We start from the raw sequence: 22534 nt of genomic DNA, 5'->3' as shown, positions 1-22534 counted from the left end.
GGTTGGGGGTCACCACAACATGAGGAACTGTATTAAAGGATCGCAGCATTAGGAAGGTTGAGAACCACTGTTCTAAAGGGTCAAAGTAGATAATTTTACCCAAATCTTTACAACCATGGCTCTTAGATTCTCAGAAATGCTATACTTTAATCCAACAAATAAATAATATAGTTGCTGTGATAATGTGTTTATGAATGTGCATGAAATGAATCATCCCTGCAAAAAGAGTACTATATAATTTCTAAAGAGGATTTAATGGCATTCTGTACAATATTGTCATATAGACTTCGACACTATTAGCAACTATAAATACCAAGGACTTGTTATGTTCCCCAATTCCTCTTTTCTGTTGCAGCTTTTCAAATCTTTTCAAAATACAGCCATTATCAGTATATTGCAAAATGCTCTCTATAATTTGAGGCAAACCCTAAACTACTATTTTGGATTAAGGTAGGTTACAGACAGTAATTATGAAAATGCAATTAAAATGAATGAAAGCAGACCAAAAGTTGAGTTGAACAGATGAATCACTAGTACAGTGAATGGTTATTCAAGTATCTCCTTTCGTAATATTAAATTACTGTACTTATACCTGCTTTGGAACAGAAAGGGAAAAGATTGTGTTTGGCAAACTGTGAGCTACATGTAGCCCTTGCAAGCAACCAGTGCTGCTGTTGTTTGGCTCTCTGTATATCCCTAGTGAGTTGTGCTATTCTGATGACTTCTGACAGTCCATTAAGCAGCAGCTTGGCTAGTTTTTAAGATCATGCTGAGGAAAGACATCAGGACAATTCCCAAACAGGACTGGAGTCCTGATGCTCTTTCAAGTGACTGGTGGGCATTAAGAGGACATTTAAATAGAGAAAGCCCTTCTTTTTGTAAGATGGCAGTGTGTAAATAAGCCCTAAAATATTCTGAGTATGCATATTTTTCAGCATTATTTTTCACTTCTCAGTCCAGGGCTATAGCTACTAAATTTCTTGTTTTAAATTCTAACCACATTTCTGGTTTTATAAGTGAAGACAAGAACATTGAAATGAATGATTTAAAAGCATGCATGTTCGTGAAATTCATTAAATAAAAGATTAAAGTTGCTTTGCATTAAGACACACATGCACATGTTCAAATCTAAATTTAAAGGAACTAATCTTGAGATAGTCTAATTGGTTGAAAATATTATTTAAAAAATAACTTCATGGTTAAAGTGAGCAGACTAGTAGAAAGCAAGATACTAGATTAGTTCCAGGCTTTTATAAAGTGTGATAGATTTTTTTTTCTATAATGGATCAAGTTATTCAATAAGTAAAAGTTTCTGCTTTTCCTTAAGAAAATAAAATTATCCTAATATCAAGGATGCACAAGTCTTATAATTTTTAATATCCCAGCTATTCTCCAAAGTCAGAATTTTTATACTGACATGTGTTCATAGTTCTATAATAGTCTTAATCTTATTGTGAATTCACGATGCCCCAATCTCTGAGCTGACTCAATTTTGTCTTGTAATTCTTTTCACATTAGTTTAGCAAGGCAGCAATATCTGAGGTCAAACTGAACTATCAATTAACAGATTTATTTATTTATTTAAAACATTTATACAACCACCCATTCTTATAGCAAACTCTGGGTGGCTCCCAGTCAAAAACATAAAAACATATAAAAACTATTAAAAACATAACCATTAAAAACAAAAACCTGGTGTCCAGTCAAGCTTCTGACATACTGTCATCTCATCCTACCCCAGCACTTGGGGTTGAAGCCAAGTCTTCAGTGCTTTTCAGAAGGCTAGGAGAATAGAGATCTGTTGAACTTCAGAGGGAAGAGTGCTCCACAGGCCAGGGGCAGGCAAGGAGAAGGCATGCTTCCTTGGTTCCATAAGGTAGCAATGTTTAAGAGAAGGAATTAGGACTGTGCCACCTATCTAATCTGGTGGGACAGGTAGATGTCCTTAGAGAAAGGTGGTTCTGGACATAACCTATCCCTGAACCATTTAGCTTTAAAGGTGATAACCAGCACCTTGAATTGCGCCCAAAAGGAAACTAGAATCCAGCTCCTGCAACAGAGTGTTACTTGGGAAACGTAAAGGCACCCATATGCCACTCCATTCTGGACCAGTTGACAGTTCCAGGTGGTCTTCAAGGGTAGTCCCATATTAAAAAGCTCAGCTATCAATCTTCGGTGCTGATTTTTCAAGAGAAGCATCAGACTTCAAAGGTAAAGTAATTGATCCCCAAAGCCTTGAGTAGAAGACAGCTGATGAAAACAACATCTGTTGCAGCCCTATTTTAGCTTGTATCTAACCATTACAAATGCTATGTTCCCAAATCAACAGTTTTTCAAACCTGGCTGATCTTTTGTAAGGTCTGATAATGATTCCTCTGGTGTGACATATAGTATGTCACCTCTACATCATGTTACTGTCATGCTGGGCTGCAGAAATGGCCTATGATTTGTAATGGTACGAGGACAATTTGACAATGATGTTATTTCAAAGCAGATTCACTTCACAGAGCAGCTGGAATCTAAAGCTTGGGAGCCTAAAGAATCTACCTTGGCTGCAAACTCTGATTAATACAAAAGAGGTTAGACTGCCAATTTTTGCTCGAGTCTGAAAATGAGGGCTGGGGGAATGGGATTGGGTTATTTGATTCATTAATCCTTAAGTAAGCCATTCATGTTCAGATATTAAGAGATTAGGGAATAAAACAAGGCAGACTATATGTAACAATAAAGATAGTCTTTGACTTATGAGTAGCCATGTAATGATCATTGATCTGGTGCCCCTTGGACATGTGATCTCAGTTTTGGGTAGTTGGTAACCAGCTTACATTTACAACCAGTTGGCCTTTTAAGGAAGGCATGGAGGAGAGCTTATAAAGCTAATACTTTGTACAGAACCAATAGGCGCAATCAAGACAGGTACACTATAGATAAAGTTGTGCTCCTATTTCTCTACTTGTTATTCATGACTGAATTCCCAAACAGGATATAAAACACATAAATTGTGCGTTCTTAAAACCATCAGTAATGAAGAGGACCTTTTTCCACTCACCTTTTCTCTAATTGTTATACAAATTTGTTAACCTGGTTTCCCTTCCTCTGGCAGGCACAATTTTATAATTCATGCTCCGGTACACTGTTATGTGTAATATGAAGACTTGCAGATGTTGCATGATTAACCAGTTCAATTCACTGGGGAGACTATATTTTATCAATATTAAAATAGATTCATTATTTATATAAATTCAGCTCCTGGTGCTTGCTATCCATTAATGTTCCCCAAACATGGAATGACTCCTGCAAATTCTTGAAGTTGCCAAATCCAAAACTTCTGGATGAGGCCAAATTGAAGAAGCTGCCCTGCTCAATGTAGGACACAGTTATCTAAAACAGGGGTCCACAACCCCCGGTCTGGGGACCAGTACCGGGCCACGGCATGCCAGCAACCGGTCCGCACAAACAAGCAAAGCCCCATCCGTGGGATGCAGGCAGCACACAAAACCACGCACCCTCTGATCCGCGAAAAAACCTCTCTCCATGGAACCGGTCCATTGTGTCCAAAAGGTTGGGGGCCTCTGGTCTAAAAAATAATGTCTGTACCATTTTCTATATTTACTGAGGTTATCCTCAAAAGGTTTTTTTTTTTTAAGCATCCATATTATTCGTGGAAAGGAAAGTTACAAAATCTCTAACAGGCTTTTCCTAGCAGGAGTCCAAAGTTTATCCAGATAGGCATGATCTGTGGCTATTCTTCAGCTTTTGGGCATCATCCAGAAACGTCATTGATTTTCTTGGCCTTTCAAATAATTTAAAATGCTTCAATTAAAAGTGAATTAAAACAAAGACTTTTAATGTTTAATATCAATGTTTTTTAATAATAATATTAACTCCACCTAGGACAAATGTTGAAGAAAGAGGAACACAGACATATTAAAGAAACAGGAAATTTCTTGGACAGTACAGATCTAACAGTGTTTCCCAAAACACGATTCTTTAAATGGAAAACCTTGATTTGATTCATTAAATAGAAAACCTTGCCTGGAGGCATATGCAGCAAGCATCTGGAAGAGAGTGTGAACTTCTTCTCTTTGGGCCTCTGTTCAAAAGGAACCCCGTTGCCAAAACTCCCAGAAAGACCTCTCTTTCACCAGCCTTGTGTGCCAAATGCTTCTGTATTCCTCAAGGACTAATTCTTTATTTCTAATGATCCCATCAGTAGTTGACCTCTCCCTTATACTTTGCAGAACATTTTCCTTATGTGGGTTGCTCCCATGCTCTGTTTGTACAGGTGCCCTCCATAAAACTCCTCCATCTTAACATCACTTTATTTCTCAGACTTTGCAAAAGTCATTTAAATCCAAATTCTGGACACAGCTATTTGAAAACATCTCATTATTTCTGTAGAACATGCTCCCAGCTAAACATGGGGGCACAGCATTGAAAAGGTCCACTCCAATTATACAGCAGTTCAGTTAGTTCTGTAAATAGAACCAAAGCAAGTTCAGTGGGATTTATTTTGATATCCAATTTAAAAGTACAGCTTTTATCCTACTATCCAGCTTTCTGGCCTTATATTCCAAGGCATGCTATCGTGTATCCTTATAATTTAGGCTCTGTGAAACACATCTGTAAGTCCCATACCAGAGAAAGATACTAGGAAAAGATCCATTAATACTTTTTTTTTTTTTAAAAAATGCACCATTTGACAGCATTTATTTGAGATGAAGTAAAGAATGTTTCTTGCAGCTGTAATTCAAGAACAAAGTCATGCAAGAAAGATCTGAAAGGTAAATTAGGTAAATTAGGTAAGCTAATTATTTGCAATATTCTAGCATACTGGTGAGGGCTGAATCCATAGGGTGAATGATGGGAGATTTCCAGTTTCCTCTCCCAGAGACTCTGTACTCTCCTGGCCTACCTTCCTGCTTTGGAACAACTGCTTGGTAGTTTAACAGCGGCCACCAGTTTTCTGCTTAGGCTATGCTCTAGGTCAGGAGTAGGCAACCTTGGGTCTTTTATGTTGATATTAAGAGGTAAAGTGTCACCTAGAACTGGGGTAGGCAACCTTGGGTCTTTTATGACTTGTGGACTTCAATTCCCAGAATTCCTGAGCCAGCTGGCTCAGGAATTCTGGGAGTTGAAGTCCACAAGTCATAAAAGACCCAAGGTTGCCTACCCCTGTTCTAGGTGACACTTTACCTCTTAATACCAACATGTGGGACTTATAGGGATTCCCCCAATTTGTACTGTCAAATCAAAAACAAGATTGAAAAAAGTGGGAAAAATATTCTATTGTGCTACCTATCATAACTCTAGTACAGGCAGTCCTCATTTAGCAACTGTGAAATGAGCAGTCAACATTTGGGCCTGCAACTTGGTCGTTGAGGAGAGCAGTGAAACTGTAACTATGCTTAGAATCTTGCTTCCACTTTGCTTTGCTTTACAGACCTACAAAGGATTGGCTGAGAAGTTACTTTTTCAGCACCCTCATAAGTATGGACAGTTGCTAAGCAAGCCAGTCGCTCAACGAGGACAATACCAGTACACACTTGACATATGTGCCCTAAGCAAAGCTGCCGCCCCACTTGATCAGATGGTTAAATGTGACAGTGAGAAGTCTGTACATTTAACTTTCCAAGAATCTGTTAATGTATTCTTACAATGAAGTAGAATTGCTCATCATTTTTCCTGTCTGATTCACTAGGGAGGGCTGACAATACCAAGACTTACTTTTGAGGCTCAATAAAGATGGTAAAGTTCACTTATGTCAGCCTGCTGAAATGCCACATTTGGCTAACACTCCCCACTGTATTTATTTGGTGTTCTCTTTCACAAAGTTCTCTCCCTTTCACTTTCACAGCTTGGATTTCAAAATAACCATCTTTTTTTTTTCTCTAGAGAAGGAAGTTGCTTAGGAAATTCCTTTTTGTCTTACCTGGCTGAGTCTGAATTTCTCTTCTTTGACTACATACATTTCCAGCCACTGCTCTTCTGTAGGCAAGTATTAGCTCACCTGCTTGATAAATATTTCCGTTCTGAAAATTGGCTGTGAATGTTATGTTGGCTGGAGCAAGTGAATGGGGTAGTGTGCTTGGCCAGTCACTATATCTACATTCAAATGAATATTGTTTTTGATATGCTTACGATACTGCTGAGATGATCGCAACATCTTAATTATAATACAGGTTTCATTACATTTGAATGAATCTAAACAGCTTTAGAACTTTGCATAAATTACAAGCTACTTCTCTGGAATTAAAGAAAGAGAGAGGGAGAAAGCAATATCCACTGAATTCATTAGCCTTTCTGAGTTATGTAGTTTAAATCTGTGATGCTAATTCAATTCCACCATCTTGGCCAGACTGCAGACTAAATCAGCATAACTTGCACATTCCACATGCTATTACTGTACCATATTTGAAGTAAGACATGAGAAATTCCAGGAAAAAACCCTGCTTGCTTTTCCCTGAAATATGCCCAGTATTCTTGGTTGACTGTAATTGCTAATTAGTTTAAATCCTTTTACAAGAGATGAGTTTTAATTACCAAAGTTTTTAGAGTATTTCAATGTAGAAAAAAATAATTGAATGGTAGCCAATAAAGATAATTCTAATCAAAAGTTGTATTTTACTTTAAATTTCAATAGTACATTCAATTGGTACTCCTTGTTATTAATTTACCAATGAAATGGTTCCTGCCTCATTTGCATTATACTGAATAGGCCTATTTCTCAAATATAAAGCAGCTATTGCAAGGATACATTATAGTTGTTAGCAGGGATAGTGAGCCCCTTAAATCTGCCTCCACCATCAAGACATAATTTTGTTTAATGAGTTTCCTACTTTCACTAAATGTGCTAGTTTGTAGTTGCTTAAGTGGGAACAAGTTAACAACTTTATTTAACATGTAGCTTCAGAATGAATTATGCTCTTCAAGATACGATCCTGATGAAATAAAATTAACCTAAACTGTGAACACCTTTATTTCAGCTAGAAATACTTTTGTGTCCTGCATGCACAGCAAAGCAAACTAATGCAGTAGTTCATCAAATCTAACATACTCACCTCGGCATATTTAGCCACCGAGCTAGCTTCAACAGCATAGACTTTTCTAGCACCAGCTTGCACAGCGAAAAATGAAAGAATCCCTGATCCACATCCAACATCTAGGACCACCTTGAAACAGAAAATGGATGGGGATGAATATGCCACTGTATAAGGCTTTATTTATATTTTAGATCTTCTCAGCAGATTCAGAAAGTATAAAAACCCTCCTGCCAATCAATCAAATATTTATCAAATATTTATAAATGCTATCTATGATATTGCCAATCTTCGAGATCTTCTAACTAAAACAATGCTAAGGTTTTCTTTGTGAAATTGAGATATTGCATCAAATTCATAACATAATTATTTGCATATTTTTATTAATTGTAGTACAAAAAAGTGAATAACAAGTCTTGAAATCACAAGCTCTTACTATGATAAATTTGGAGAAACTACAAATAAATTGTAATTTATTTTCTCTGAGGGAATTCAATAGTTATTTTTGCTATTGTACTTCCTAGCAGAAGCATTAGTGTGAGTATAAAAAAGAAGCAAGATCAGATGCTGTAAGATTATTAACTTAACACAGGTAGATCTTGCAAATTCTTTTCAAAGCATTTTATTCCATTAAATACACTCCTAAAGTCAAAATGCAATAATGGAAGCATGTTTTTTTTAATTTCTTTAAGAATCTACTTAGCAAAAGTGGTGAAATAACATAACTCCCTATACAATGTTTATAGATTAACATCTACAACAAATTGTGTTCAAGTGGACAGTATTTGCCACACTCCAACCCAGAAAGGAAACGAAGTTAGTCTATACTACACATTTATGTACGGATGGATGTATCTGTATATTTCCTGACTCCCAGTGACTCTGGGCAGCTAATAAATTCATTCCTTAATTAGTCTCTTTACTCTAACAAACTCAAAATGAATAAATTGATTTTTACCAATTTATTACCCACATTAATGCTTCCTAGGTCTGCTGTGATGTATTAGAATCCTGACCCTTTCGTGGGTGACTATATTTACTGAATTTTTCCTGCCTATCTCCATGCCTTAGTTTACATCCTTCCATTGACCTAATCAGCATCATTTTGAGAAAATAAATGCGAACATACTTTACTGTTTCGACATGCTAAATAAAGAGAACTGAAGTAATGCTATAACACTATCTCTAATAGTACAGGTCCTAGATTTAATCCTAGCTTTGCTATTAAACTTATTATATTTAAATATTGTGTTGTTATAGTATATATAATATAATAAATTTATTATACTTAAATAAATGATTGTTGCTTTCTAATTGAGTGCTGTTTTATACATAGCTAATTTTGTTTGGACTGAGAAGAAGTTTAAGCAAAGTCACATAGGTAAGAAAATGTATTAGCAGCCACTGAGTAAATCCTTCCATCCAAACAGTTTACTTACCACTACAAATTATGTTATACAGATTTATGAAGCTCGGCATCGCCAACACTTTTACCAGATTGTGTTTGAATAATTTATAGTGTATTTGTTGAACAATTTCAAAGTGTTGTGGTTTATGGCTGATTTCCATCTCTTGGATTAACTTCCCCAGTTATACACTGGCTACAGGCCTCGTGAGAGTTAGGACCAGCAGTGTTGAAAGTTCTGAAAATTCTCCACCATTTTTTAAAATTATATTTTACTGGTGGATATTACTTTTACTTTATTGTAAGGGTGCTGGCCTCCGAAACATCTTAGCAACGAAAAGACAGATTGAAAATATTCAAATGCATTTCAAAAATTGTATATAAACTAGTTATGCTTCCCCAACATCATATAAAAGCAGAGAGCAGAGTAATGCCAGACTGAAAGTAGGAGGTATATTGGCTTCAGAGCCATTCTAGCTAAGCAACAATTCATTGCCTCTGTTTGAAATCAGAGAAATATAGAAAAGGCAAACAGTAGAAGGCAGGAGGGACACATCATTTCTTTTTTTTAAAGTTTTATTAGTATTTTTTTAACAGAGTTCAATAATAATTATTCAACAAAAACGTGTTGTCTGAGTATCTTATTCACTAATACAAATTAAATTCCTAATCCCTAAATCTTTTCTCTAACCATTGATAAAATAGGTCCCAAGTTTGCAAATATTCTGTTTCTTCTTTTTTCTATAATGAAAAAGTCTCACATCAGTGTGCCATGGCAAGGATCTCACAGCTCTAACTGATTTAATGTACAGACACAAATTTAGCTATTATGGTTGTGGACTTTTTCTAAGAGGTCAGAAAGCCTCTAAACTCTTTTGTGTAAAAAAATACAAGGCAATGTCACTTTGTTTCTCCCAGACAAATGCATAGCCTTAACAATAAAATTGAAAAGAACCTAGCTAAGTGGTGTTTAAACCAATTAAAAATGCAATACAAGAAATAAGTACATACAGCAATCAAGAAAGAATATGTTGTTAATATTAAATGACAGGATTGACCAGATGTTAAAATGACCAGAAACCTTCACACACCTAGGACCCCAGGCCTGGCCACATAACCAGGTCTTCAAGGTGTGATGAAGCAGGGTTGGTGCCATTCTAGTCTCTGGAGGGAGAATGTCCTTGAGGGCAGGCACTACAACAGGCAAGGCATGCTTCCCAGTCCCCACCAGCCAATAATCCTTGGCTCACAGGTCCTGGAGCATGCCCATCCAGCTAGACTGAATCAGATGGGCAGAAACAACTGGGAGAAATTGGTCCCTCAGATAACCTGGTCCCAAGCCAAGAAGGGCTTTAACATGACAATCAGCACCTTGAACTGCACTTGGAAACACACTGGCAACCAATGCAGCTCACAAAGCAGTGATGTTACAAGTGTTGAGTACCTGACACCATTTACTACTGATTCAGTTGCATTCTGCACTATCTGGAGCTTCAGAATGCTCTTCAAGGACTCCCCCCACCATCCAATGTAGAGCATGTTGCAGTAATTCATACTGGATACTTGGACAAGTCAAGAGGACATAAGTGACAACGAGCAAAGCCTCCTGGTCCAGGAATGGGCACAACTGGTACACAATGCAAAGATGTGCTTCTTAGCCAAAGCTGCTATCTGCTTTTCCAGCAGGAGTCATGAATCCAAGTGCCCCCCCCCCCAGATTGTGCACTGGCATCCTCTGGGACAGTGCCACTCCACCCAGAACTAAAGATGGAATAACATGGAGACTTGAAGGCCCAAATGCTCAAAACCATTCACTGTGATGAATTCAGGCCCCTAAAGCCCCCAGGTATTGGGACAGGACATCCACAGGATCACTCAGGCAGCCTGAGGCAGCTGCACCAAATGTGCTGCACATTTCCGAGTCAGCCTGCAGGTGAATCCCAGAATTGCCCCCTCCAAGAAGGGACCAGGTAACCCAAAACAGGGCAGCTGGGCAGCTATCTGCAGACACAATAAGAGTGGGGCCCTTGTCGCCATGCAAAAGGCTCTAAGAGTGGCTCTAGCTTGTGCTTGAGCATCCTCACTTTTTGTCATTCACCAGCAGTGCACTAGGCACCTCTTCATCCTCTTCATCTGCCTTCGCTCATGCATAAACCATGGAGAGTTCCAGGGCACAGAGGTTGCAGCGACTCTTCTATTTCACCAAGATTTTGGCCAACTGTGTTGCAGACCTTCTGCAACAATGCCAAGCTCCTTCTGGATCCAATCAGCTCCATCAGTCATCTGGCCGATCTAATGTTATGGCCAACTTTGGAAGAAAATAGGTATAGATATTTGAAACTGAGCAGAAAGATAAGGCTTACCTTATCCTTAAAATCTGTATGATTCTGAAGTATTGCTCTGTGATATGTAGCCGTCCTTACAAAATCCTGCATCATATTCTGTTGTTGAGATAAGCATCCATAAAACTAGAAAGAAAAGAGGAGAAGTGTAGTTGCTACAATTTGCCCCTAGCAATGTACAAAATAAGAACAAAGTTTTTCCTGCAGAAACCCAAGATAGTGCCCTAAACTGCAATAAATCTGGGAAATATTGGTGATGAAAAAATCATAGCCACTGAACACTTCATAAAAAAATTATTATGACATAATCTTATAGCATGTGTTAGTCTTTTCTGTTGTTACAAGAATGTTCTTTTTTTTTCTGCAACAGGTTATCTTAATCCCCGTGGGAAATACTGAATATATTGCTAGTAGGATTATGAAACAACAGCTGTCTACCTGAAAATACTGAGCTGCAGAGGAGTCTTCTGTTCTCTGACTGAATACAGAATGTTCCTTATTTATCTTCCTACAGCTTTTCAGGGCATTTGAAAACATGTTATATTCTGAAAAAGAAAGAATAAAGTTAGACTACATGGACATTACATGCAAAACCAAAGCAGGCAGGCCACACAAATGTAACTGAATTATTACCACGTTGATCTTTATTCTGCACAAAATATAATTCTAAATTCCAGTAAAATATGCATAGCTGTAGATAGAAATTATATTGTCTGCTCTTTTCTACACAATTCCGCCTTTACAATAGCTTAACTGCTGGTTTCAATTAATGAAATGGTATTTTGCCACATTTTAGCACAGCTCAAAAATGTTAAGAGGGCTTAGGAGGAAGCAGCTTATCTACTCCAGGCACTAACGGGAGGAGCAACAATCATTGCAGCTAGAAGCCAAGTTTCCCATTAAAATATTCAACTGTTTCAATTTTTAACCTACAGGTAGTCCTCAGCTTTCAATCATTCAAGTAATGAATATTCGACGTGAAAATGGGATCGAAAAAAGCGGGCTTATGACCGTTTTTCACACTGATGACCATTGCAGCATCCCCATGGTCACATGATCAAAATTTGGACACTTGGCATGTACTTATGACAGTTGGTCCATCCCAGGGTCATGTGATCGCCATCTGCAACCTTCTGACAAGCAAAGTCAATGGGGAAGCCAGATTCACTTAACAACCATGCTACTAACTTAACAACTGCAGTGATTTACTTAACAACTGTGGAAAGAAAGGTGGTAAAATGGGGCAAAATTAACTTAACAACCCTCTTATTTAGCAACAGAAATTTTGGGCTCAATTTTGGCCATAAGTCGAGGACTACCTGTATTGACAAGCGGTGTTATTTTTTTTTCCAACATCCTCAGGTGTTGTCTCTAGAGACAATGGCTTATTTAAAATATCTGTAGCAGGTCAACTTCACTGAAGCACTGATATAAGGTACCATCAAACCAGGTATTTTACATTCGTTATAGCTAAAGAAAAGTGACAAAAAAGTGGCAAAAGTCTCCAGATCGTTTGCACCGCTGAGCAGACCCAAAGTTCTGGTGCTGGCTCCAGCAAGTCTGCCTGGTGCTATTTCTGGAGCTCCTAGCAAGTTGGAAAGATATGAGTTAGTATATATTTTTTTCCTTTGTAACTAACTCTCTTAGTATATATTCAAGAAAATCCTTTTTGGGATTTCACCATAGTTTGACCTACAGATAATCCTCATTTAACAACCACAATTGGGACTGGCAACTTAGCCATTAAGTGAAGTGGTCCTAAGTGAAACTACAACTGGGCTTATGATCTACCTTTGCTTTAGAAATCTGCAAAGGTGGTAAAGGCAAAGATTGGTCATAAAGTTATTTTTTCATCGCTGACGTAAATGTGAATGTTTGCTAAACGAGGCAGTTGCTAAACAAGGATTACCTGTATGTCTCTGAATCTTAAAGAATCTACTGGCCCTCAGGTGGCATAAGAGGGCAAGAGCTGAGCCAAGGCATTTTCTTCCTCTGGGAAAGTGGTATGGGTAGCAAGAAGTATTAGGTAACCCATAATCAGAAGTTCCATCAAGGGAGTCCTAAGGGCATGATCAAAAAAGGAGAGACATTTCCTGTCATCTACCAATGTGTGTACTCTCTTTTCAGTCATTCACTCTAATCGGTCTCTATACCTTAATCCTGAGGGAATTATTGAAAGCAATAGCAAATATTTTTTTATTTTTATACCTATTAATTTTTTAGACTTATCACACGGGCAACAACTGTATTAACACAATAATAGAGAAGTGAATGTTATACAGTATATTCTGTGATTTATTTTTCTAGCTGCTAGCATACTATTATATTTATTTGCTTCACCCTGTTTTTGCTTGTTTTGTTCTTTTAAATTTTGCTGGTGATGGACAAAATAAATATTATTGAACTGGACTGAATGGAAAGCAACAGAAACTTACTGCTTCTCATGTGTCTCTAAATATGATGCAAAACTGACCTTCCCTTCCCTTCTCTTGGTGCCAGGACTAGTTAAAAAAAATTCTTCAAAAGAAAATAAGTAACATTCATTAATAACTACTGGCTACCAAGGCAAGATAAATTTATAGTTCCATCTGCACATTTATATTTATTTCCATAAAATTTTTGAAGCCAGTATTAACACAGAAATTGGTTTCCTTGCTGAACATTTAGACTATTGTGGGCAAGTATATTGTTAGTAGAAGGTAGGTTGCACTTTATTGCTTAAATTGATCTAGATGGATAGCTTTATTTTGCAAAAAAACTAACTCTTACACATTCGACACACTAAAAATCTACAGTATTTTATAGCCAGCAGCTTGATGTTATTCAGATGTTGCACACATGTTACACAGGAAGCAGAAAATACTACGTATGATTTACTGATGTCTAAATGATAGAAACCGGATGCTGGAATATAACAATCCTCTGTATGAATTCAGGACAGACTAACAGTTGTCAAAATAAAGAGAAAAAAAACAGGAGTGGAAAATTTAAAACACAGTGAGTCTCAAGCGATGCATAGTGATGCAATTCTCAAATAAATCACCAGAAATATTCCATTATAAAAAAATTAGAGGACTGTAAACTTTTTTGGGGGGGGGGGCTGTTTGTGTGTCTGTGTCTACGTCTGTGTCTGTGTCTGTGTGTGTAAATGACTTCAATTAGGCCTTAATATCACCATATTTTGAATCTACCTAACTATAATTACCAAATGATTAAGTGTAATGGAAGAACTCTGTATAACAAGACAATGAGAACTACTGGTTTAGGTAAAAGTTACATGTCTTTGTTCCCAATTTTGTTTTTTTTCCAAAGTTTCTTCTAGTTTCATAAAATAGTTTTGACATTTCTGCTGTGCTGTGCTGTGCTATGCTATAGAATAAGCGGTACCTCAACAGTTGTGGATGCCCCATTGCTGCAGGTTTTTTAAAGAAGAGATTGGATAGCCGTTTGTCTAAAATGGTATAGGACAATGATGGCAAATCTTTTAGAGACCGAGTGCCGCCCCGCCCCCCTGCCCACTGCGGCCCGCCCCACCCACCTGCAGGGCCACCATTACGTACATGGCCCACCGCAGCAGATTGCCCAGGTGACCCTGCAGCACCATGACAGCCACACCCTCTGCGCGTGAGGGGGTGCGAGGGCGGATTCTTGTCCCTGCTGCCCAGCTGCCATGTCCTTGGCTGCGCTGCTCCACGTGGGCAGCACCTGGGGATGACTCTCCTCTGGGGGGGCTGCTAGTGAGGAAGGGGCTGTGGGGGGAGGCGGGGCTGGGGCAACGGCGCATGTGCCCATAGAGAGGGCTCTGAGTGCCGCCTCTGGCACTCGTGCCATAGGTTCGCCACCACTGGTATAGGGTCTCCTGCTTAAGCAGGGGGTTGGACTAGAAGACCTCCAAGGTCTCTTCCAGTTCTGTTATTCTGTTATTCTGTTTCTATACTATACTACACCTTGATGTCTGAAAAGCATTTTGCAATTGTTGTATATTTTATTTTATAATGCAAAAGAGCAAAATATACATATAAAACTAATTTGGCCAGTTGGAATTTTTAGGAAAAATAAACAATTATATTTTATGCACATGAATATTTATTATGTGTATATGTGCATGCCTATATGACTGAGTGTTTATATTAGAAGACCACTATAAGTAAAGCAGAAGTTCTATCACACAACTTAAGAAGTTGCCATCATTATCAAGAATGATGATTTAGGAAGAATTTGCTAGTTTTAGAGTTGCAAGCTTGTCTTTTTCAGTAAAACAGAATGGAGTAACACTATCGTAATTCCAATAGCTCATGATATTTTTTTTAAAGAAGGGTACATAAATTACAAAAATTGTGATGCCTATTTCACAGGTGGCAAAATGTTTTGAGGTAAAAATGCTTCAAGGTCATTCTAATTTCATTAAAAATGTTCCAATGGTAAAATGGTCTGTTATGACTGTGAAAGAAATGCAAACCATTCAAATTTCCATTTCACAGGTTAGACCACTTTTAGTAATGTCAGAAGGACATTGCAACATCCTTGGTTAAGTATCAGAGCCTCATGCTTCTGGCAAGGCTACCGCTTCATGATTTGAGCTTAAAGTATGTTGAATACTTTTAATATTAATATAATCTGAAAATATATTTTTCACCTATTCCACCTTCTAGCTACTCCAATCTTTGCACATTATATAAAAATATAAATAAAATACATATATTTTGCTGTCCAGAACTATGATTGAATTACCTTTGTTTGTATGCATTATATGCTTTAATTCCAACAGAGGCTGCCTAATTGCAATCATGAAAGAGAAATAAACTAGATCTGAAAAAGCAAAAGGATGTTTAAAAGGGTCACATCCATGCATCCTTCCTTATGATGTTCTACTGAATTCAGTGATATTTACTGCTGAAAAGAACAGCTTCATGCTACAAGGCATTAGGGTAGGAAGTAAGTGAAGCAGCTGTGCATGTCCACAAAAGTAGATACAACTAAGTTCAGCTTCTGACGCAGTTCTATGAGCTTCACAAATGATGAAAATGCTTTAAATCTGCTTTCAAATTTTTAAAAAACTTTCTCCTATTGCTCTCCCTCTTAAATATTTTGCATTTGAGCTTTATATGATAATATATATTTACATGGCACATGTAATAAAATAGTCTTCCAGTGTTTTGACATTGAAAACACCTATAGTAAAGCTGGAAAAACAGTAGAGAGAAGGGAGAATAAAGTTAACCCTTTTTAAAATAGTCCATAACTCAACCCAGAACATCCTAAAACTAGTTTTTCATCAGAGCACATTAATGGTTGCCTGTATTATTTCTCTCCTAACATGGATATTAACAATCGGTTTAGGAATGTACGTGATCAGAACAAAGCCTAACTGGGAAAGTTTTAACCATCTAATTCTGTGGCTGCTTTTTAAGCAACAGAAGAACGACCACCAAAATAGAGTTATGTGCAATGCAGAACAGCATTTAGTTCTGAGATAGTCCCATACAGTAATTTTAGTCTCTTTTTTTGCATATTTGAAACATTTCCCTTTTACAGTCCTCAATCAAATAGTGAGTAGCAAGTTGGTCCAACAGATCTAACACCTGAGAATCTTTGACAATAAAGGCCTAGAGCTGACCTCAACAAATATAAGACCAAAGGAAACAAAAATCTTCAAATATATATAATATCCAGCCACTTACCAGAATGTGACGTAAATTGTAGTAAGGTGCTGTTGTAACCAAGTGTTATCAAAATGGACTCTTTTCCTACACGGCAATATTCAGTATCTTTATTAACCAAGCATTTAAATGCACACACCCCATCAACTGCAGGAAGAAAAAAAATATTTATAACAAAACCACATGAATATTTGTGTTTATTAAGAATATATAACATTCTCTATTGGAAGGTTTTTAAACTTCAGTTGATAAATACATAACCACGATTTACATAAAATTAATTAAGACAGAATAAGGCTGGAAAAATTGGATTTGCTCATTTGCCTGTTGCATAATGTTGCATACTACAAAAGTCTCTCTCTCTCTCTGTCTCTCTCTCTGTCTCTCTCTTTCTCTCTCTCACTACACACACGGAGACATGATAGTTCTCCCCAACATATAAATTTATTTATTGAATGCACAGATACAGTACTTTGATTTAGAATAGTGGTTTTCAACCTTTCTAATGCCGAGACCCCATAATACAGTTCCCCATGTTGTGGTGACCCCCAAGCACTTATACATCACCGGGTGCCAGGGGCGTGGCCAAAGAAAAGGGGGGAAAATGGTGGACAGCCTTGTTTGGCGACCCCCGTGAAATGGTCGTTCGACCCCAAATGGGGTCCCGACCCAAAGGTTGAGAACCACTGATTTAGAAGAACGTCAATGCAGTACAACATGCGTGATGTCGGACATAATTTCACTGAGGTATATATGCTGAAAAAATAACAAGATATTTGAATGAGATGCACTTTTTTCCATATTGGTTGTAAAAGCAGACAATCATATCACATTTCATGCTGTGCTTGCCATAATAAAGGAAAACAAACATCAAGCTTTTAAAAAAATGAAGTGCTACAATATGCCACTAGTGTCAGATATTCTTATCAAAAGAAAAAAAAATTAAAATACACATTACCACAACATATGCAAACATCCCTCATATGCTATGTTTCATTACATTTGATAGTGGAACTTTCTTCCTGTATTCTATAGAAATTCGTATTCTACAGAAATTCAGCTTAATCAAGATAATAACTTACATATAAATATTTAGTATAGAACTCATTACATATAAATATTTAGTATAGAATATTTATTTCTCATTACATATAAATATTTAGTATAGAACTCCTTTATTTCTAAATGAAATCACTGTAATTTCTTCCCTTTGTAAATTTTATGTAATTACAACAGCTTTAGTTTTTTATGGCAAATTATAAAAAAATGGATAAACTTAAAAATGATCACGTAAGTAAGTGCTTTTTCCTTCAGATTTGATATTTTACAATAACAGAATTATCATTTCTTGTTCTTTAATTCCTTTGATTAATCATTACTGAATCAACATGCTGCTATCACTTCTCAGGAAACAAAAAATAGAAAGCGTTTTTCATAAATCATCTAATTAAGCCTTGCAATCGAGGTGCTTCAGTGATAATTTATAGTATAATCCTCTCGTGTCTTTTCAAAAATAAGCCCCCCAGAATCTCCAGGAAAAATATTATAAAATATTCTTTGACCACATTTGTAACAGTGTTTGCTTACACAAGTACACACACAATGTTGGTGGACTAGATTCTTTGGTTCCCTTGAAAGAGTTCTTGGAATCTCCATCCAGACCCCCGTATGCACTCTGCCACACTTCTGGGGAAAACTTTTGTGCTCGTCTATCACTATCTATTTTACTACTTCAGAGAAGAAATCTGTTTTTGCACTGGTTTATTTGGGAGAAGGAAGTTGGCAGACCACTTGCTCTGTTTTTCTCTGTAGCTGTCTAAGCAGGCAAAATGATGACCATGGTCATCTGACAATGGTTGCTTGCTTGCTTGGAGACATTTCATTACTCAACTAGGTAATGTTAGTGCAAGTGAGCATGGGGTTTGCTGCCATTTATATGCAGTAGTTTGCCAATTTTGGTGAGGGTGGACTTTCTGCCTATCAGAATGAGAGGATTAAGGGGATATGATGATGGAATGATTAAGCTCCCTATCAGAATAAATGTGCTCATTTTCTAAGAAATGCAATTCTTTATTGTGTGTATTTGAGCTTTGTGCCTTGGTTACACCTTGACGTACACACATAAGTAGTCCAGGTGTAACCAAGGCACAAAGTTCAAATACAATAAAAAATTATAACATGCATCTAGCTTCAGACTTCTCTATATTGCTGCATTTTTCTTGAATTTTCCACCTAAGATGCCTGGGGATTTGGAATGTGGCTTACTTGGCTTGGAGCCAGTTTCTTCCATAAGAGAAAAGAAGAAACAAAGACAAAATGGAGGTGCTCCTTCCTCTTTCTAAAAGCTTACGTAAAAGGGGACTTTTTTCCACTCCTGATTGGCTGAATTGTGTTCGATTTTCCCATGGTTTTATTCCTTCTGCCCACTACTTACACTGCCAAGTTAGTTTTGATTGACAGATCAGATTTAGGGTCACTTTAATTCTTTCAGGTCTCAACTTTTACAATATTTACTACACTAATAAATCTTTAAAAAAGACAATTACAGTTTCCCAGTGATAAAGCTAAATGTAAGCATACATAAAACCTTAAAGCACTTATGTTAGGAGGGCTTTCCCTCCCCATGATACATATGAAAAGATGTTAGTTATTACCAATGTAATAGAATACAAATATCTGGTCACAGGGTATGTGGATGAACTTAAAATTCAAAATCATTCTTTAGGGTTCAAACTTTGCTCTGATGATAGCACTAAATATTTTTGAATGGCTTTAGTGCTAGGATAGCAGTGGGAACAGCTTGTGTCTCTTGCCAGAAGAATTATAAAAACTGGAATAAGAAAAAAGAGGAGCATTGAGAAAGGATACTTCCATCTCTCCAACAGCCTCAGAAGGCTTGTAATCTACAAGATGTAGCCCAACTTGCTTCAGAACAGTAGCAATATCTGTAAGTTGTTGGCTTGTGATATTAGCAATGGATGACTGAAAATCTTCATTGACATATTGCCATGCAATTTGGGGGGGGGGAGGGAACCCTTAGGTTGGTGAAACAATACTCCTAAGAATTTTAGGCACATTCCAACAACTCTCGGCCTACTCAGATTCCCCTAAATCAACTTGTTCAGACTGAAGAAACTGCTTGGATGGGCAGCGAAAAGTCTCAAACCAACAAATAAGTTCAGTCGCCATGACTCAACTTCCAGATAATTCAAACTGGATAACTGAGAATGACAATAGTAGCAATAGATAAAACAACCCAGAATTTGCATTGGGGTTTTTATTTCTAGGTGTGTGTGTGTTGCTTTACGGTTTACAATCTTGCTCTCTATAAATTTAAGCCTTCCCTTATACTTAAACCTATATTCATGATGTCATCATTTTAAAAAATATATTTTTAAAATGTTTTAAAATCTTCTTGTGACCAGAATTACTTTGAACTCTCTCATAATCAGCTCTAAAATTTGGGGACAGCATTCTTTATTCATAGCAGACCACCTCCATCTAGTGGCTTGTCAAAGGTTCTGTGTTTTCTTTGTGATTTTTTAATTAATTTTCACAATGCTGAATTATTATGATCTGACAATATTACACCGACAATATGCATTGCAATACCTGAAATTAAAAACAGGTTATGTACATTTCATTAACCCATGTATTAGCAATAATGGTTTCTTTCTGAATGTACTACCTCCTAAAAGAGGAGGAATGGTTGATTCTACCTTTCATTCCATGTGTGATGCAATTCTCTTAGTCTATAAATGAAAACTGAACTTTGCCCAAATTAATAATGTGTGATTCACTGCCTTCTTCAGAACAACAGCCAGCAGGAAAAATCTTCCAATTGAGATGCTACAGCAGGAAAAGGGTAGAGCTATCATCTTTAGATTTCTTCCTAGGTTCCTTTCCAGCAACCCAAACTACCATAACTCAAATGATTTTTTGGAAAAAGGGAATCACAAAGCGAAAAAATTCTCTTCCTTTTATTTGCTCTCTTTATATAGGTAACCAGTGTAGGAGGGGAGAGGGGTTTTCCCCCATCATTCCATTACTTTATTATTTCAGTACATTGACACCAAGAGGCACTACATCCATGTCTGTCCTACTGTATTAAAACTCATTAGCCATGAGTAACCAGATGTTATTCCATGGGGTTCTAACCCTCTATTGGGAATTGAACTCACTATCCTGCACACTGTACGGTGCATTAAGTTTAGGAGATAGCCAGATCCTGGTACTTAACAGTTGCAAAAGAAATATACAGATGCTACCAGAATAGTATACAGTATGATCCACCTTTTCAAAGCAGAGAAATATTTTTATTTCAACCTTTCATTAAATCAGTGAGAGCAATTGAATAAAATACCTACGATACTGCCCCAGAGCAACTATGCAATTCTAAAAGATCACTAGTAGAGCACAGTTCTTGACAGAGACCAGAACAGAATGACACCAATCAGCCTTTCAAGTTGGCAAGGTCAAGAAACAGGCATGGTAGGGATCCAGGAATCCTCTTTATTGTTAAACTAAAATAACAGAATCTTGAAAGCTATTCAGGATTTCTCTCTGCCCCATCTTATGCTGAAGAAAATCAAGGTGGGGTTATTTTGTGTTTCCTTCTCACTTTCCTCAGGACTGAGTAATCTTTTCTGGAAGTGCTACCTTAATGCAGGGCTTTTCAACCTGTGGTACATTGGCACCTGGCAGGTGGTACGCGACCATCCTAGAAAAGTGGTAGCCGGGGAGGGGAATGAGCTGAACTGGTGGCAGCACTGCACAAGCCTGAGCGAGAGATGGCTGGAGCTGCAAGGCTGTCAGGGCTCAGTGGAAGCACCAGGATCAGTGCCGCTTTCCAGCTGATCGGCGCTTCTTCGAGGCTGTCAGGGCTCAGTGGAAGCGCCAGGATCAGCGCCAGGCTCCAGCTGGAAAGCAGCACTGATCCTGGCACTTCTGCTGAGCCCAGAAGAAGCACCAATCAGCTAGAAAGTGGCACTGATCCTGGCACTTCTGCTGAGCCCAGAAGAAGCACTGATCAGCTGGAATACTGCAGCATCTCCAGGGTCTTGTGATTTACATTCAGAAGCTTGGCAACTGATTCATATTTATGACTGTCAGTGTCCCAGGGTCATCTGAAGTGACCAAAACCTGCTGCAACCACCCAGCAGACGGGGAGGAATAAAAAACAAACACCCCCCACCCCACCCCCACTGCCAATCCTCAACAGAAATGCTCACAACAATGAACACCTCAGACAGGAGGAAGAGCGCCGCTGGGCAGGCAGGCAGGTGTCTTGCTCGGCTGTGGCTTGGGGGGCACTTTTTCAGTGCCACTGTAACTTCAAACAGTCATTAAGCGAACTGTTGTAAATCAAGGACTACCTGTACTTTATCACTTTTTCCCTTTTTTTTTTGGTCATCAAATTTTTGACACCTTGCTAGGCGACTGGTGGTACTTGGATGTTGCCATATCCTAAAAGTGGTACAATGGGTGAAAAGGTTGAAAAGCCCTGCCTCAATGGCTGGTCCTTTCTTTTTCCATTCCTAAGGGCAGACTTATGTTCCTTCACAACAATAGATGAAACTGACACAAGAGCCAAACCCACATCATCTGAAATGGCCGGAAACAGCTTTGAAGTTCTAGAAAGTGAAGTGTAAAGATTTTACATATCTTTTAGCTGTTGTTGGATGCTCTGATTTAAGAGGAGAGATTGCTATTTAAACAATAATACAGCTAAGTACACTTCAAGAGCATTTCAGTCACGGGCCTGAGAAAGAAACAAAAGCAACATCATGGAGACTCAGAAGAAGAAAAAGATATTGCCAGAATACATTTGTTATTTTGTTGGGTATAAGTGGGAAAAGAGTTATGTACTAAATGTGACTCAAGAATGGATAGAATAGAAATTGTAGGCAAATGAGTAATATACAGAGAACCTCTCTACTACCGTATATGCTGGCGTATAAGGCGACTTCCGCAAGCGCTAAAATCGGCGCCAAAGACAGGGGTCGTCTTATACGCCGGAAATACTGGTAGTTTCCGGCGTATAAGACGACGTTCTAGGAATGCAGCTCGGCAACAAAGACGGGGTCG

At 37.8% G+C, this 22534-nt stretch overlaps 1 protein-coding gene across 3 annotated transcripts in view; it reads right to left on the bottom strand.

The window, feature by feature from the left end:
• The window catches only part of LOC120317697 (histone-arginine methyltransferase CARM1-like), a 57316-nt gene that overhangs the window by 19484 nt on the left and 15298 nt on the right, over window positions 1-22534 (bottom strand). For all 3 annotated transcript variants that reach the window (XM_039364501.1, XM_039364500.1, XM_039364502.1), the window contains exons 2-5: window positions 16469-16594; window positions 11226-11332; window positions 10809-10913; window positions 7062-7172 (exon numbers count right to left, since the gene is read on the bottom strand). In XM_039364501.1, the coding sequence (XP_039220435.1) occupies window positions 7062-7172; window positions 10809-10913; window positions 11226-11332; window positions 16469-16594 (449 nt within the window). The remainder of the gene's footprint in view (window positions 1-7061; window positions 7173-10808; window positions 10914-11225; window positions 11333-16468; window positions 16595-22534) is intronic.

Source organism: Crotalus tigris, unplaced genomic scaffold (assembly GCF_016545835.1).
Source record: "Crotalus tigris isolate CLP2741 ecotype Arizona unplaced genomic scaffold, ASM1654583v1 scf7180000019762.1414395, whole genome shotgun sequence".
NCBI lineage: Eukaryota > Metazoa > Chordata > Lepidosauria > Squamata > Viperidae > Crotalus > Crotalus tigris.
Note: the sequence above shows the minus strand (reverse complement) of the source record. Positions and strands in the feature narration are given on the sequence as shown.